This window comes from Hakea prostrata, chromosome 7 (genome assembly GCF_041222555.1).
Source record: "Hakea prostrata isolate BN-2017 chromosome 7, UWA_Hpros_2, whole genome shotgun sequence".
Lineage (NCBI taxonomy): Eukaryota > Viridiplantae > Streptophyta > Magnoliopsida > Proteales > Proteaceae > Hakea > Hakea prostrata.
The window spans coordinates 3,700,817-3,718,073 of NC_142606.1; the positions used below are offsets into that span (position 1 = coordinate 3,700,817).

Sequence of the window (17,257 nt, forward strand, 5' to 3'; positions counted from 1 at the left end):
TTTAATTGCGGCGCTTCGCTCCACACTAACTGCTAACGAGTTAACGACTCAGAGAGTCGAGGAGAGAGAATGTCTTCAGAAGTAGAGGGAGCGTCTAAGGAAAGTCACGATGACCATAACGAACTGATCGGTTCGAATCACGCTGTAGATGTTACAATTGAGAACGTTCCGGTAAGCTCGGAGAAGTTTCTCCAAGCGGCTATTTCCCTTAAAGACCAGGTATGCATTAAGAACTAAAGATGAGATAACAAGTTTTACTCTGAATTTCTCTGTTATAGGAATTGTTTCTTACTGAGTTTTGTGATCTGAAGCTTTAGTTGAATTTGTTGAAGTAGCGCGTTTTTCATTTTATGGATTTTCTGGGCATTCTCTGAGTAGATTGTGGAGGCGACATGGAAAGGAACAAAAGGCAGTGGACAGAGTTTGGACACAACCGTGTACAAAGGCCTGCTTGGGACGGCTTTCACTTGCTTAAATCACACCAAATCACTGGAAACCAACAAGACCTGCTATTGTCCGCCGAGATAATCGACACCTGCGCCCTTCTTCATTCACCAATCTTCACTAGGTAACTCTTTCTCATAAATCACTGTATTCGTATTCGCTTGGTGTTGGATCTCACCAAGCCAAAAAAAAAACGAACAGGAAAAGAAAAGGGGAAACAAAAAAAAACAAAAAGAAAAGACAAAAGAAAAGGGAAAGAGGTCACAACGAACGCAAGAAGAAACCGCAAAGGGAGGTCAGAGGCACAGTGCAATGAAATTGATACCGAGCCTTGAAGAACGCTCCCTCTGCCAACGGGGCATAGGGCACATTGGGATTCAATTTAGGTCTTTAACTATGACCTAATTTTAAGAAGGGAGAGGAGAGAAGAGAGCTCTTTTGGGTAGATTAATATCTGATTTATTTGGCACAAACTTGAGCAGCCAAACACTGGCTAAATCTTCGAGACATGAAATGCAGACAGACAACTTTTCTATGTGGGATAACTGGGGTCTATGCGCTTGGAGCTGTGGTTGCTGATTGCAGAGGGGACCCTCAAAGGCGTGATTACCTCGTGGACCTCTTTTGTAAGGTAACTCAACGGACTGTTTGGTCTTCACTGTTGGATGCTTTAATGGAGATCTGTTGTGATAGCTTTAAACTATTAATACAATAATACTTAACCTTTCATCTTGAAAATAAAGTCTATCTGTTTAGAACATTCAAGAACCCACTATGTGACTCAACCGTAATTAGTGTGCATTTGGTGGGATAATTAATGATTAACAATTGAATTATGAATCCTACACCCCCCCATATGAAGGCCCCAAAGGTTTCCTGTCATGGGGTGATGCCACATTGCCATCAAGTAAACTTAAGTGGTGATCAAAGCATTGTGTAGAGTCTGTAGACAACATTCAGTAAGGAGGTATTTAATGTTTCATATCCTAAGCATGATTTTTTTTTGAGGGCTGCTATTGCATCATTATCTCTTTCCCAGTTAATAATTCTGTATTTAATTTTAGGGCTTATATTTGACTGCTGATAGAATGAATAAAATTTGAGATACTAATAAATCGCATGTGAATCTCATCGCTATTGTATGGTTAAAAAATATAAGGAGAGCACAGACTTGCCAAAGAAAAAAATATAAAAAATTAGAAACCGCGAGAGTCACTATTTTCATTCAGTCTCTAAACAAAAATAAATTTGGACTACAAAAGTAGTCTGGTTCTATTATCATATTTTCAAACTTCTGTGCAGGTTTCCTGGAAAAATGATCTATATTGGTTCTTTTTCTTTTTTTGGGTATGGATTTCTATTAGTTGAAGTGGGCTACTCCGATGTTTTAATGATATTCATCCAAATGTATTAATGATATTGGAGCCCATGTTCAGGTGGCTCAAGAGAGAGCACTTCCAAGTGGACCTGAAGAGGGTGGGTTTGGGATGCCTTATGAGCTTCTTCAGGGTCGAGCTGGGTTCTTATGGGCAGCATTGTACATAAACAAGCATCTTGGGCCAGAGACGGTTCCCATGGATCTCCTAATGCCAGTGGTAGAAGCTATATTGGCTGGGGGAAGGGCAGGGGCATCTGACACTAAAACCTGCCCATTGATGTATAGATGGCATGGGACAAGGTACTGGGGTGCGGCACATGGTCTGGCTGGTATCCTTCATGTCCTACTTCACTTCCCACTCTCCAGAGAAGATTATGAGGATGTCAAGGGAACTCTTAGGTATATGATGAGAAATAGGTTCCCACATAGTGGTAACTACCCTTCAAGTGAAGGGAATCCAAGGGACAAACTGGTGCAATGGTCTCATGGTGCCACTGGCGTTGCCATCACTTTATGCAAAGCAGCACAGGTTAGTTAGTCCTCTGAATATAAGTACAATTTTGTATCGATAGTCATAACTCATAAGACCTTAAACTCGAATGCAATCTATTATGCTGTGAACTCGAATGACCCAATTCTGGAGATTTGGTGCACATAACACACTGTTTTGGTGTGTGAACCACGTTAAATTTATGTGTTTTTTTGTTCTCTTTTGATTAGTTTTACGAGGATCTTACTTGGTTTTGTAGGTATTCTCTAGTGACAGAGAGTTTCTGTGACGCTGCGATAGAAGCAGGTGAAGTGGTGTGGAATGGTGGGTTGGTGAGAAAGGTCGGGTTGGCAGATGGAGTGAGTGGCAATGCATATGCATTCCTTTCACTCTATCGTTTAACAGGAGAGAGCATTTACTTAGAGAGAGCCAATGCATTTGCTAGTTTCTTATACTACAGTGCTAGAGAACTTGTAACAGCTGGTCATGTCCGTGGAGCTGAAAATATCTTGCCTTTGGTTTGATATGGTCTCACCAGAGAGCTCCAAATTCCCTGGGTTTGAGCTTTAATGAGGGGGGAATGGGTTTTTTCGAGCTTAAAATGGCTAGCATAACTGATGTTGTAAATATTCTTGTATCCTGTGGCTCTGGAAGCAGTGGATTAATTTGTCACTAGAGTTTTAACTGTTGTTCTGTAACTTCTGTTATATGTAAACTACAGGACATCGTCTTAACATCTTGATTACAGAGCTGGTGCTAGAGCTGCTGTGTTGTTCATGCTTCTTCTTTTTTTGGGGTATGAATTGTTCATGCTTGAGCCAGGTCAAATATGAAGAGAGGAATCTGGTCCCAACTGCTGGTTTGGATCAATATCTGCTTTTCCGAAAAATACATAGAAGTATTAAAAGTAATAGTGATAATGATAATAAAAGACACATACCACAAGTAAGAATCGGAATTTTACACAAATTGGGACCAGTGATGGGTGGTGTCCGGCAAGCGAAAGGTGGGGGGGTGGTGGTTCTTCTTCTTTGAAAATTTTGAACTTGAATCAGTTATTTTTTACCCTAATCTGTCCAAATTTACGTTTGGATCACAACACTTAAACTGAAGTTCAGTGTCGTTTGTAGAATTTAAATTTAATTGGGCGAAATCACCTCTTGAACCATGTTATAACCAAAATAACCCCCACGACACATCTTATAATACCCTGACTATGTCAAAATGATCCATCATCACCGGAAACCACCCACCACCACCTCCTTGATTAGGATCAGCAGGTCATTTCATATTCTCTATCTCTACAAACATATTGTCAAAATTGCCCTTGCCAAATGAACTATCATAAGCCAAACCAAGCTTCCAAATCACCAACTGAACCACGACCGCCATAAACAATTTCAACATGCCATAAAGGAAGTTAGTCCAATCGATATCCATGTAGACCTGTGACAAAATTCTACCAAAAAATAGATGCAAAGAGATTAAACTGAAGATTTATCCTCCGGTAGTCTTTGTTAGACAACTAGGGTTTTTCCTTTGTACAAAAAATAGGGGAAAATCATGATGGAGATTTTGGATGCTACATTATTCTTAGTTCCTTTTGATTTTCTTCTTCGTCATTTTCCACGGCCTTAATGAATCCACCATTAAAAATTGAGTTTTTTATATGTGAGTCTTCTTAGTAGGGTATAAACTAATGTCATGTCCCCTAATGCAATATATTTGTGTCTGGGTCCAAACAAAATTGACATTGTCTCTACCATTAAGTGTTTTCAACTTTCAAACTTGGAGGAGCAAAATACCGCATGTATCTCTAGGGTTTGGGTTCCGCCAAGTGGGTTCCCACACCTTGAAGGTGATTAATATTCTATGTTTCTATGAGGCATCGTGGGTATTGGTTCGCACGAACCGGAGGCGTGTCTCACCGATTGTCAAGTTGTGGCATTTTTTCGATCCTCAATAGGCTTAAAAGCTTACAAACTAGAGCATTGATAGTGTAAATTTCCCCACTAACATCCCGAAATGACCCATCATTCGGGTGGTGGGGTTTCTCCTATTGTTCTTGATAGTGAACCCACTTGGTCGGTTCATTTTGTGTCTAGATGGGCTAACTCGTTAGCCGATATTCTAGCTAGGAAGGCCTTGTCCGTGGCGTAGGATCTCTCCAAATTCCTTCCGTGGCATCCTTGAAGCTAGACAGGATGTCTTGGGTTTTCTTGCCGCCGGTTTTCTAATTAAAGCATCATTTAAAAAAAAAGGGGAAAAAAAAAACTTGGAGGAGCAAAATACCCCTCAAGTTATGCTAATGTTTCCAATCACCTTCTACTATTAATATTCTATTTTCTATGCATCTTTTGGAGAGTGACTAGATTGTAGTTGTGGCATTTTTTCGATCCTCAATAGGCTTAAAAGCTTACAAACTAGAGCATTGATAGCATAAATTTCCCCACTAACATCCCGAAATGACCCATCATTCTTTTTTCTCCTATTGTTAAACTGGGCATGTTGGTAACTCGACATTGCTCTCTACACTCTAGTGTTTAATCTCTCCAAATTTTGTGGCATACATTGCAACTAGAAGGTGACTTTCTTGTGAGCTAAATCCTAGATCAACCAATAAAACGCACATTTAAAGGGGTACAAGCCTAACTGCCTTGCTTTCTTGTGTAATACGTCTCCAATCTGATAGTTTCTTTTTTCTTTTTGGGGGTAAAGAATACTTTTCCAATTCTAGTTGTTGTGAATGTACAGATTAGGCGCTAAGAATACCCAAGAATGAAAAATATATGATAATGTGTGAGGGTTTAGGCATCGTATAAATGTGAGGAGAGTAATTTAAGCCAAGTAGGCTCAAAGGGACATCTTTGTTTTCCATTTTTCATGTTCTCTTGATTAAATTTGTGTCATTTTATTGGTCTGTCATCTAAAATTTACTGAAGAGATTACTTCCACATTAACCCTAGGAAGTCTAGTGTATACCTGTGTGAAGAATCATAACCCTTTTCCAATGACAACGAATATATTATAGAATTGACAAGTCTAAAAAGCCTTTTCAGATGCCAAGGCAAAGATGTTCTAGTGGTTGAAACCAATACATTTTAGTAAAGAGGTCGTGGGTCCTCATGTCCTGGCTTAATAAAGCCCCTTCGTAGAAAAGAAAAAAAAAAAAGAAAAGAGAAGACCTGTGATGAACCACCAACATATAGTGATGAAGTGTTGGCGGGGCCTTTAGGGAGGTTTTGGAGACATAATTTTGAGCAATAAGAAAAAGTTGCTTAAGAACTATTTTCAAAACATCTTTCAAACAAGAAGAAGATGAAACAATGTGGAACTGAAGGGATCTGCATTGTTATCGCCCTTGAAATCCTTGATATCCTCAAATAATTAAGAAAGAAGCCAATTCTCTTGCTGACATCGGTTAACTCTTGCTCAATCAAGAGGCCAATTCTCCTGCAAATCCATAACCTGCCTGACATTGTGAATGAGTTCAAGTAGCCATTGAGCCGAGGCACCAATGTCTATGTTGGACATGGCATTGACAAGGTCGATCACTTACTTTTCCCCTATCTCTCCTTCAATTCCTCCTTGGGTAGAGTAACCAAAGTGTTCAGGTTTGGTGAAGTACTAGGAATGTTGGCAATACAAAGAAAATGGATAAGTAAGATGGGATATTTGGTCATCAATTACTTGGATATAAAAGTTCTTCCAAATTTGAAAATGCTTAAATGGTGCAAAATGTGTTATTTTGGTTGGAACTTGGATGTAATATATTGTATTAAGGGGACCCAATACTAGTTTATGTTCTATTAAGAGAATCCATGTGTAAAAAAACTCTTAAAAATTATAATAGAACATAAACTCTTAAAAATATAAAAATATAATTAAACTCTTAATATACAGTTTTCCATTCACTAATTTGAGTGTGAATACAACTTGTTGATACTTTAACTATAACTCAAACTCTTTTTGATCGGTTGAAAATAAGATCAATCAAAGATAGAGTTAGTTACTTTCACACAGTATGTATTTTTTTTCATAATAAATATTTAATTGGACATAATTATCTTATTTTTTTACTAAAAGTACCTATATTTTATATATTATTTTCCCTTATAGTTGTCTACTCATTTTTTTGGTCAATATTATCCTATTTTATACCAGCAAAGACTTATCATTTCACTATCAGAAATTAAGTAATTTAATTTTTCTAAAGGGCACATATGTCAACGAGTTTTTCCAAACCGTTGCGGATTCTCTCAGAATTCCTCTCTTATTGCGCATAATCTCTCGTTTGCTTGACGGACTCTTCCTCTCATCTTACAATCGCGAATTTCTCTAAATATTATTTACGAAAACAGGGGTGTAAACGTAATTTGCAAAGAAAACCCTAAACGTTAGCCCTATAAAAAGTCTTTGTTGAGTAGCCCTAGTTCTCTTTACAGGAACCATAACCAGAAGAAGTACTCGTCTTCCCGGCTTCTCTGCTGCACTTAGCGGAAGTCGAAATGAAGGTTTGTGCATTCGGAACTCTAAAATTTTCTATCATTCAATCATAATGTTATTGTGTTCTTAATTTTTGCGTTATTTTGACTGTTTTGTTTTTCTCTACCTCCCGTTTTCGCAGTTTAACATCGCCAACCCAACTACGGGTTGCCAGAAGAAGCTTGAAATTGACGATGATCAGAAACTGTGAGTCTCTTTTAATCTCATTCGAATTTTCCAATTAATTCCTTTAATCGATGTGCATTGCGCCACGGTATACCTTGTTTGTTCGTTTTTTAGACATCTAGATCTCATGAACAGATTATCGTGTTAAATCTTGCCTTCGCCTCTCCTCCCTACCCCTCAAGAAATTTATTAGGTTAGGGCACTGTATCTTAAAGAAGGGGACGGGAGGGGAGAGGAGAGCCGGGGCGTTTATGTCAAGAGGCTTAGTTTCAGGTTGCTTTAGCGTTGTAGTACGTGTTATTAAAATATATGTAACTGTGTAATTGACTAGTTCCCTTCCAGCTTTAAACTGAGTCACTATCCTGAGCTTTTCCTTCTCCTATAGCGATACTTTGGTATTTGGAAATTTCTTCTAACACAGATTGGTTGGAACCATTGGATTGACCGGGTGTAACGGGTGTTTATTACATAGAGGGCAAGGTGTCTTCAAAGCATCTATTCTCTTTCTCTTGCTGACATTCCTTCGGAGTGTTTTTGCATATAATTTACTTCTCATGCTTTATTTTAATATGTGTCTGGTTTTATCTTATTAGATCTGTACTGGCATCATAATATAAGGTTGCATTGATCTGGAATCTTTGTTGCTTATAAACACAGTTGTATAAAATTATAATGCTGTATTAATTATACTAGCTTATGTGGCCATACAACATTTTAGGTTGTCTTAACAATCGTGGTTTGTTACAAACTAATGTCAACATAATGTTTTTATTTGTTTATCTAGTGGTTGCTAGTCTTACTCAAGTGTTGTTGGGGTGGTTATGCTTTTGGTTGTGATATTTTTATTTAATTTTTGTATTGGTATAAGATAGGTCTATATCCGTTTGTTCCCATGTGCTTGACTACAGAGGCATCCAAGCAGTCTTAATTCACTTGAACTGTATAATTATTAAGGTGCCATTGACGAGCAATAGAATTTTGGGGTTGCTTGAATTCTAATTGCCTCTTGACATGTGGCCGAGCAATAAAATTTTGGTGTCATGCCTCTTAATTTTGGGGGTTAAGTTGTGTAGACTTATAATGCTGTATTACTTATTGTAACTTATGTGACTGTGCAACATTTTGGCTTGCCTTGACAATTGTGGTTTGTCATAAGCCTATGTCAATTTAATAGTTTTACTTGTTGTATCCAGTGGTTGCTAGTTTTACTCAAGTGTTGTTGGGGGTGGATATGCTGTTTGTTGCGATATTTTTGTTGAATTTTTGTATTGGTATAAGATAAATCTATATCTGTTTGTTCCCAAGTGCTTCACCATAGAGGGATCCTTGCAGTCTTAATTCCTTTGAATTGCATGATCGTTAAGGTGTCATTGACGAGCAATAAAATTTTGGGGTTGCTTGAATTCTAATTGCCTCTTGACATGCTTCTTTTGGCTCTGAATTGTATCTCAGACTGCTTATGCCTATTCATTATCCAGATTCTATAGTTCTATTAATTATACTTTATAAAGCTTCTGGTATTCATTCAGTGGTAATCTTTGGCTTCATGTGTGCTGGGATTCTGGCCAATTTTAACATATTTACTCAAAATTTTCAATTCAATCCCTAAAGGCCACATCCTGTGTAACTTGTATATGCTGTATACATCAAGGAATTCAGGATGCCTACCAAAGTTGTAAGTTGGTTAGGATGACCTTCCACTCCCTTTGGTCGGGATTGATGATGCAAAGATATATTGCAGAATCTTTTCATTTGTCTTATAGTTTATTCCAGATACAATATTGCTAAAGGATAAGCAGCGCTTCTGTTACAGGCTGTTTTGATAAAAAATCTCTATACATAACTTTTGGGGCTTAGTCATATGTTCTGGCAGTTATGTCTTGCCTGGATTTGTTAAATTCATTTACTTTATTCTTCTAATCGAAATACAGCCGTGCATTCTACGATAAGAGGATCTCGCAGGAGGTCATTGGGGATGCCTTGGGCGAGGTACATTTTTCTTGTTCATGTCTCTTGGTACTTGATTAAGCTCATAGGCACTATGGTTAATTCATATAAGCGGTTTGCTTGTAAACAGGAGTTCAAGGGTTATGTTTTCAAGATCATGGGAGGTTGCGACAAACAAGGGTTCCCCATGAAGCAGGGAGTTCTTACTCCGGGCCGTGTCCGTCTCTTGCTTCACAGAGGTGGGTTGAGTGGGATTATTTTTTATGTCCAACTCTGGATTACTATACCTATCTAATATGTTAGAAGGATTCCATCAAGCTTTTTGCAGTTATATGCTTTGTAGCTTTGTTTGTTTCTTGTTCAGTCTGTGCAAAGTATGGTTGTATTATGTTTGTGAGGTTTCTGTGGCAGGGACACCATGCTTCCGTGGATATGGAAGACGCAATGGAGAGAGGAGGAGGAAGTCTGTGCGTGGTTGCATTGTCAGCCAAGATCTCTCTGTTCTGAATTTAGTTATAGTGAAGAAGGGTGAAAATGACCTTCCTGGACTGACTGACACTGAGAAGCCCAGGATGAGAGGCCCAAAGAGGGCATCCAAGATCCGGAAACTATTCAACCTTTCCAAGGAGGATGATGTGCGGAAGTATGTTAACACGTATCGCCGAACATTCACAACCAAAGCTGGTATGTTTGGCTGGCACAGCATCTATTATTATTATTATTATTATTATTGTATCACAAAGTCTCACTTTCTGTTGCGCACACAGATAATCACTTTTAGTGCTGAAATATATATATTTTTTATATTGTGTTACCTTATGGTTTACAGGAAAGAAGGTCAGCAAGGCCCCGAAGATTCAGAGGCTGGTAACTCCCTTGACCCTGCAAAGAAAGCGTGGTCGAATTGCAGAGAAGAAAAGGAGAATTGCTAAGGCCAAGTCAGAGGCAGCAGAGTACCAAAAACTTCTTGCTTCCAGATTGAAGGAGCAGCGAGACCGACGCAGTGAGAGCTTGGCAAAGAAGAGGTCTCGACTCTCTGCTGCATCTAAGCCTTCAGTTGTGGCTTAGTTAATCTTCTGCAATTTTTTAGAGCTTCAGTGTTGTGATTGCTGAGATATAACTAGAGGGACCTATTAATTAGGCTTGATGTAAGTTGACTACTATTTTTTTTCCTCAAGATTTTGTGAGTTTTTTTTTCTGTTGTGTTGGAACTGGGGAGTGAAAACTTCATTTTGGAATCACCTGGAACTTAATCTTATTTCAATTCTAGACCTTTTTTTTGGTATTATATGTCGTACCTAGACCTTCTTCTGCTTATGTATTGAGTGGTAGACTTACGTGTGCAATAATTGTTCCAGTGCTGGATGGTTTCAATTATGGATTACCGTTCTTCCCTTGGTTCCAATGTGGAATTCTGGTATGTGGGGTAGTTTCCTTTCCATTTCATCTGTAGTATCGTCATCAACACAGTTGGATATGTTAAAGTTGAATCTCCAAAGTCTTATGTTTTTCAGTTAGCGTGGGTGAAAATTATTGATCTGGTACTGGGTCAACAGTTAGAGTTTCCTTGTTCAATAGTTTGAATTTTGTTTTCTTAAGTTTCCCTTTTCTGGGTCAAGAAAAAGAAAAAACAAAACCAACGAACAAGAAAGGCATCCATTCTAGAAGTGATAGCAGCTCCACTTGGTCTGCTTCGACTTGTGGGTTGCAGAAGTGTGGGACAAGCCATAAGTTACTTTGCCGACCATATGCACTGAATCCAAATTGGCTTCCAATTTTCACAACTACAAACACGAATTCAAACAGAACTGGTGGACCACCATGATAATCACGCTCGTGAAATCTCATTCTCAATATATCTTACAGCTGAAAGAAGGTTCCTATTTGCTTTCAATTATCTTCTTCACCGTCTTCTCTCTATTAATTGGTTTATCTATTTCAGTTCAGACGATTTGTGGATAGCTTCAATTTGAAACTGGTTTTTTTTTTTTTGACTGACTTGCTCTGACTATTGACTTGACGGTAAGGTGTAGTTCGTTTATCACATGTGATTCTTATAACAAAAGATTCGAGAGGAAAGTGAAATGATAAGATCACAGTAATCTAGAATAGTTGGGAAAAAAATATCAAAGATCACTTGTGAGAATCACACAAAAAATGTCAAATAATTTTTATTGAGGGAATTTGATCCGGTTGTTAACTTCTTTTCTGCTTTGCTTTCGATTGTTCAAATGATGCCGTGTGTTGAATGAAAGAAAAACAATTCAAAGACCATTAACTTGGATTTGGCTTGCGGGTTAATTTGGAACGTGGATTAGATTTTTAAAGGAATGGCAACAGCTGAGCAATGAACGATGGAACAGTAAGAAGATCTAAATCCACCATAGGCCAGTTATAATGCACATTAACTTATGGTCATCATGATTACTGGGTTGCAATGGAGAAATTTTATTATTAAATAAATTTTAATGATTGGTTCAGTGTGTAAAAAATTAACACCTTCAAACAAAACAGGAGGTTGGAGTTCGAATATCCTTGAAACTAGGGGTGAAATCTGCCTTATATTATGTATGCCACCATTCCCAATATATAAATTGCTAGTTATAGAAAATAATATCTTATCGCTAAATGAAAGTCCACCACCAAATTAATGAATCAACTTCGTCAACTAACACAGAAATGCAAAGATTATGAAGTCTAGTTGTTTATCCATTCCAGAAGGGATTCCAATAGGTGCATCACTTACTTAATTCTTACATAATAAGGTAGTTCTAGGAGCATTAAGCTTTCTTTTGGCAAATCTATTAGCACTAAACACCTAATCTTATTCTGTAACCTTTCTATAAGGTACCACAGTGGTATCACTGTTCAGACAACTACACTGTTAATGCTGATGATATTCTCTCACCCTTCTACCGTCCATTTTATGACTTCATCAAGGTTTCCACCTTTGGGCTGTTAACGACTCTGCAGTTCCTCCGGATTTCACCAGGCCGACCGGATTGCAGGTCACCCATCTTTATCATCCCCTCTGCAAAAGCTTCGAAGAACGCCTCTTGATCGTTGCTGAAATACTGAACGTATTTTCTAGTTTTTTCATTGGATGAGAACAGAGTTTGATCTGAATTAAGAAATCCTCGCTCAGAAACCAAGTCCTTAAAGTACTGGTTATCAAATAAACGTGGAGTTGCATCAAGGTTTCCTGTTACGTTTCCATCACCACCGACAGGGCAGAGCTTGTTAAGATCCTCTCTGAACTTGGGTTCCATGGCAGGGTCTGGCTTGCCTGTTCCTGACTGGTTGTAGAGGCGGAAGACAATTGAGAAGCAGCGTCCTTTGCCGATTGAGTGAGAACCAGAGAGGGCTACAAGGTCCTTTACAGAGAGATTGAATTCGCTGAAGAGATCAATAAGGGCACTTGCGTTGGCTCTTGGGCTCGGCATGATCTTGTTTGAGTCCTCTTGGTTCGCCGTTAAGCTGTCTCGTCTTCCTAGCTTGACTTCCCAACTGGGTCCGTCACTCTGCAACACCAAAAAACAGAGCCCATAAGTATATCTGCGGAGAAAGACAAGCTTTTGTTGTTCAACTATTTACCAGAACAACGGCATCTCTGGCGGCCATAATTATGATATCTGCACAAGAAACAACTCCAGAACAGAGCTTCTCTAACTCCTCCTTGGCTTCATCAATGACTTCATATGATCTCAGCGAGTTGATATTGGAGAGGGAAAGCTTCTCGCCAAGCATGGTGGGTGTGTCATCAAGCAATAGAGAACCGTCACAGCCCTACAAACAAATGTAATGCCACTGACATAACCAACTCCATGGATCTTAATTAGCAATTATAAGGGAAACAGAGAGAGAGAGAGAAGGCGGCATACATTAACAAAGCAGTCATGGAATTGCAGGCGCATGACAGAAGCAGCACTTCTTGGTTCCCTTTCCATGGATTTCTTGATCACTTCTCTCACGACAGATTCTGCTTCTGGGCATGTCTCAGAATAAAAACCTTGCCTCAGTTCTGCTGTAGTAGCCAAAACCATCATCTTCATATGGAGGAGGCAGAGTAAGAGCACCAAGTGAGCAACAGTGAGTGGAGACACCATTTTTGGCTCCATCAATAGTGAGGGTAGAGGGTTTAACGTGGGGTGTCTGTAAATTTGAAGGGGGAAGGGGGCCCTGAATGGGTGCATTGAATGTATAGCTTTTATATAGAAATTGAGCACATGAGATTCCTGTAATGGTGTCTGCCCACTAAGCTTAACAGTAAATTGTGAAGAACGAAGATGGTATCACCACTGGACAATTGTTGATCATATGGGCCCTATGAATCTCCTCCTTTTATCTTCTTGCCTCTTATAACTAACTTTCTCTAGTTATGTCTGTTTTACTGAAATCATATCTCTTCATTAAAGAAAAGAACAGACAACTTTGTCTGGTAAATATCCAGAGAGTCAGATAGAGGTCCCGTCCCACCAAGTATATGAAGAGGCTCAAGGTTGTTTATTAATTGGTGTGGGATTATATTATGTCTTTAATGGGTGTAGGATCTACTTTATAGGCATTTGATTGGCCAATGTGATTTGAAGTAGGTTATATGACTTTGCTTAATGTATTTCACAGCTTCTTAAACTTTTTGGCTAATTCATCTAAGTATAAATAGTATCAAGGCATCAAGTCAAAGGTTTTAATTGTGGAGAGAACTATTTAAAATATCACATCAAGAAAATACTGCGTGATGCTAGGCACAATCTTTGGGTAAAATGAAGCCATTTGGAGATGGCTATCTACCATTAGAATGCCTCTTATTAAGGGCGATTTATATGAATTCTTGTTGCTACAAAAAGGTTCAATAGATTATAGAGATATATTAAACTTGCTAAGTATAAAATAGCTTAATGATTTAATTTAATACGCATTTTGTAAGCTCTAGAATTTTTAGTATGTTGATCAAATATCTAAAAGATAAGATGATTGTTACTTTTTTTAAGATGGAAATTCGACATTAATTTGTGGGACGTATCCTGTAATATCAACCTATTGCTTTCATGCTCCTTGACAGTCATTGATCTTCTTCATCAACTGGGAGCACCAGCGAAATAAAGGAAAAGGAGATTATTACACCAGTTTGGTAAGCTACCACATGGAGTGTGTCATCCCACATAGTGAGAATCATCTGAGTGAAATCTTCATCGAACTTAGATTTGTGATAGATAAAGAGATAAGATTTTTCTTTCATGGCTCTCATCATGTAAAATAAATCTCACATGAATAGAGGATTTAGCATTATTATTAAACAAAACATAAAAATTTATTAAAATAATTATTATTTTTTACCTGTGGGTCCCACCGAATTTGTATCTGTAACGTCATCAAGGAGCACAGAGACGGGAGGAGCACAGAGACGGGATGATGATCTGGATTAATTCGGGTGCTGGGCCCGTGGCGCTTCGGTTTTCTCCTGTTCAAGTTTCAAGAAAACAGGAAAGCTAGGATTTTTGTGTCCCAAGTGATTCAAATAATGCAACTGGTCAGCCTATGTGAGTTCAATGGCTGATCCGATAAGAGTGATGGAATGGGTCAGTGGGAAGGGATGGTCCAAGTCCAGTAAGTCACTTTCGGCATTAGATAGGGCTGTGTTGGATGATCAGGTTGCTCACCTCTCTTCTTCCACATATAGATAATAAGTCAATGTTTAAACAAATAAATTCAAATCAAAAGGTTTGATTGCATAAAAGGAAGAAAATAAAAATTCAAATCTAATAAAGGTAAAATTATTGCTAAAGTTGAAATCTTCATAGATTTCTTAAGATTATTGTTCGAATTAAATTTATTAAAAAAAATGTCGGGACTAAAAGTTACAGGCAAAAACATTTGTAAATATAATAAAGTGAACAAAAAGTAAAATTACTTTTAGACGAAAAATAAAATATTAGAATTTCTTGTATGGTCATATTTAATATGTCAAAGGAATGTTGGCTGTTTGCATTTCTACCAACCCATACATAAGTGGAGATAAAATAATTGCTCAACATATCTGATTAGATAGTATCCATGGATAAAAGGGTGATGCTAATTACTGAAGGGGGAAGGGGAGGGGGAGGGGGAGGGGGGGGTGTTGCACGGTCATTTTTACTGTACTGTTTTTGGCATGGGAACCCTTATAACACAGTAACATTGTAATGTTTAATAATGATTAGAAAAAAAATTTCTGCATAGACTGGAAAATTTTTGCTTTCTTATATGTGGACTCCAATTTATAGATGATATGGACAACACTTCAAAAAATTTGAATTTCAATGTGCCTACCCGTAGGCTGCATTGCTACCATAATATCTTCAAGGGAAAAAAATAAATAACATAAACGGGAGAAATTAATGGGAAAAAAAATCAGAGAAAAATAACCTATTGATATTAACATTTTGAAAGATTTGAGAATCTTCATTGTTAATGATTAAGGGATTAAAAACTTTAAATCAACCATTTTCTTCACTTTGGGAATGGTCAAGGAGTGCATTCAGTGGGATTCATAAGTACTGGCTAAAATAGGAAATAATTACCACCCTTCCCATTAAGAAAGTTCATGGGGCTCACCCATTTATCAATAGAGACTTAGGTTGAGTATTGAAGAGCTTTGTCGCCATCGAGGCTGCAAGAAGAGCAGAGGAATTTACTTGTACTTTCTTTTTGCACAAGTTACATGGAGTACCACTAGATTGAGCTCGGTTGGCAATTGGAAGGCTCCACCAATGGGATGGATTAGGGTTAACGCTGATGCCTCGTTTGCTAATGGTGGAGCTCGGTGTGGGGGTGGGTATTGTGGCACGTGATCTTTTGGGTGATATTTTATTGGCAATGTTGGAACTGTTGGTTTTTGGCTTCATAATTTGTGGCTGAGGCATTGGCTCTTAGGAAGGCCATGCTTTCTACGCTTTAGGAGGATCGACAACAAGTCATCTTTAAATTTGACAATCTTGAACTCATTCAATGTTGCCTTGGAAGTTTGACAATAATTTGTATTGAAGTTATTGTCAAAGGACATGCTCCATTGTGCTTCTTATATAGAGGATTGTTGCTTTTCTTTTGTTACTAGGGTCTGCAATTCTCTAGCTGATGTTCTAGCAGGGAAAGTCGTTGACTAAGGCTACAATTGTTTAGCCACTTTTCACTTTTGGCTTAGAAATTATTTCTCTGATGCCTTGAGTTCTTCTCAATAAAAAAATTTATTACCAATAAAAATATTGAAGATTCTCCAAATATCAATTCAAATCTTTACGGTTTTTATTATATTTTACAGAAAAATGATATTCCATAAAGAGTGCTTATAATACCAGCTTTTTTGTCTTTCTTTTTCTTTCATGGGGCTTTACTAAAGCCCCAGACTTTTTACTCCATGTACAGCAAGCTAGGAATCTGCAAATACCTTAAAAATCAGGAAGGATTCCCGTTTGAATGGTTCATCCCTCTATCTCCGTAGGCATCTTCTATTCTATTTTCACTTTGGCGAATGTAATTGCTTTTCTATCTTAAAAAAAGAAGAGTTATACTATCTTTGAAAAAAAAATGAAAAAAAAAAAAGAAAAGAATGTAATCGTTATTGGTGCCTCATGAGTTCAGGCCATAGCTTTGAACTTAGAGGCAATTCTTTGCCACCCAAACCTAGTCAATTTAGTTGTGAATATCACCTTTGAATATCAGCATCTGAGTCGTTTTTCAAAGTATAACGTGACTTCACCATTTGGAAGCAGTTGCTTGAAAATTTGTTACACTGTCCAAAGTCTTACTGGTCATTATCGTTATCATGTTTCTCCAAGTAATCCAACCAAGAGACTTTTCTTCAGTTTTCAAAATCAAGCTTTTTGTTATGACTATCTTCTGCTTTCTTAGACTTCGGGACCATAGTTTGTTCGTTCAGACATCTTATAACTAATGGAAGGCTTCAAATATTTTTGGGTAAAAACCAATTCTACTGAGAAAAGGGGTGAGAAAAGCATCCAGCATCAGATTACATAAATCCAAAAGCCAAGGATCAGAAATGGACTAGACCATCCTACTTGCAAGGGATAGGGCCCTCTTTGCTAAAGAGTCCACAACAAGATTGGCTTCTCTAGGAGATTAGATTCATATCTAACTCACTTAAATGTTAATGAACCCAGACCTTCCCTGCCCCATGAAACTTGCATGTATGGATTTATGATGAGTCAAATGTAAACAGCTGATCCTGAGTAATGTCAATACCCCCATTTTAGGATCAACTTAAAATGCATCTAGATCATTTCATACAAATATCAAGGGACCTTACCTCTTGTAACTAGATCTGTAATCAA

The 17,257-nt window shown here is 37.9% G+C and overlaps 2 protein-coding genes and 1 pseudogene across 3 annotated transcripts; 2 read left to right on the top strand and 1 right to left on the bottom strand.

Moving 5' to 3' along the window:
- Nucleotides 1–3,130, top strand: LOC149009053 (lanC-like protein GCL1; annotated as a pseudogene). Its single transcript, XR_016174554.1, has 5 exons — nt 1–219; nt 379–568; nt 964–1,075; nt 1,881–2,351; nt 2,572–3,130. The product of XR_016174554.1 is annotated as a lanC-like protein GCL1 (transcript).
- Nucleotides 3,131–6,782: 3,652 nt separating this feature from the next.
- On the top strand, nt 6,783–10,371 carry LOC149009054 (small ribosomal subunit protein eS6). Its single transcript, XM_089163356.1, has 6 exons — nt 6,783–6,826; nt 6,940–7,004; nt 8,915–8,972; nt 9,061–9,169; nt 9,342–9,614; nt 9,760–10,371. Exons 1-6 carry the CDS (start codon nt 6,821–6,823, stop codon nt 9,996–9,998), a joined length of 750 nt encoding a protein of 249 aa, XP_089019482.1. The 5' UTR covers nt 6,783–6,820; the 3' UTR covers nt 9,999–10,371.
- A 1,195-nt stretch (nt 10,372–11,566) lies between these two features.
- Nucleotides 11,567–13,085, bottom strand: LOC149009055 (peroxidase 17-like). Its single transcript, XM_089163031.1, has 3 exons — nt 12,812–13,085; nt 12,525–12,716; nt 11,567–12,451 (listed from the first exon to the last, which is right to left on the bottom strand). The coding sequence occupies exons 1-3, from the start codon at nt 13,046–13,048 to the stop codon at nt 11,855–11,857; spliced, it is 1,026 nt and encodes a 341-aa protein (XP_089019157.1). The 5' UTR covers nt 13,049–13,085; the 3' UTR covers nt 11,567–11,854.
- Nucleotides 13,086–17,257: the final 4,172 nt, after the last annotated feature.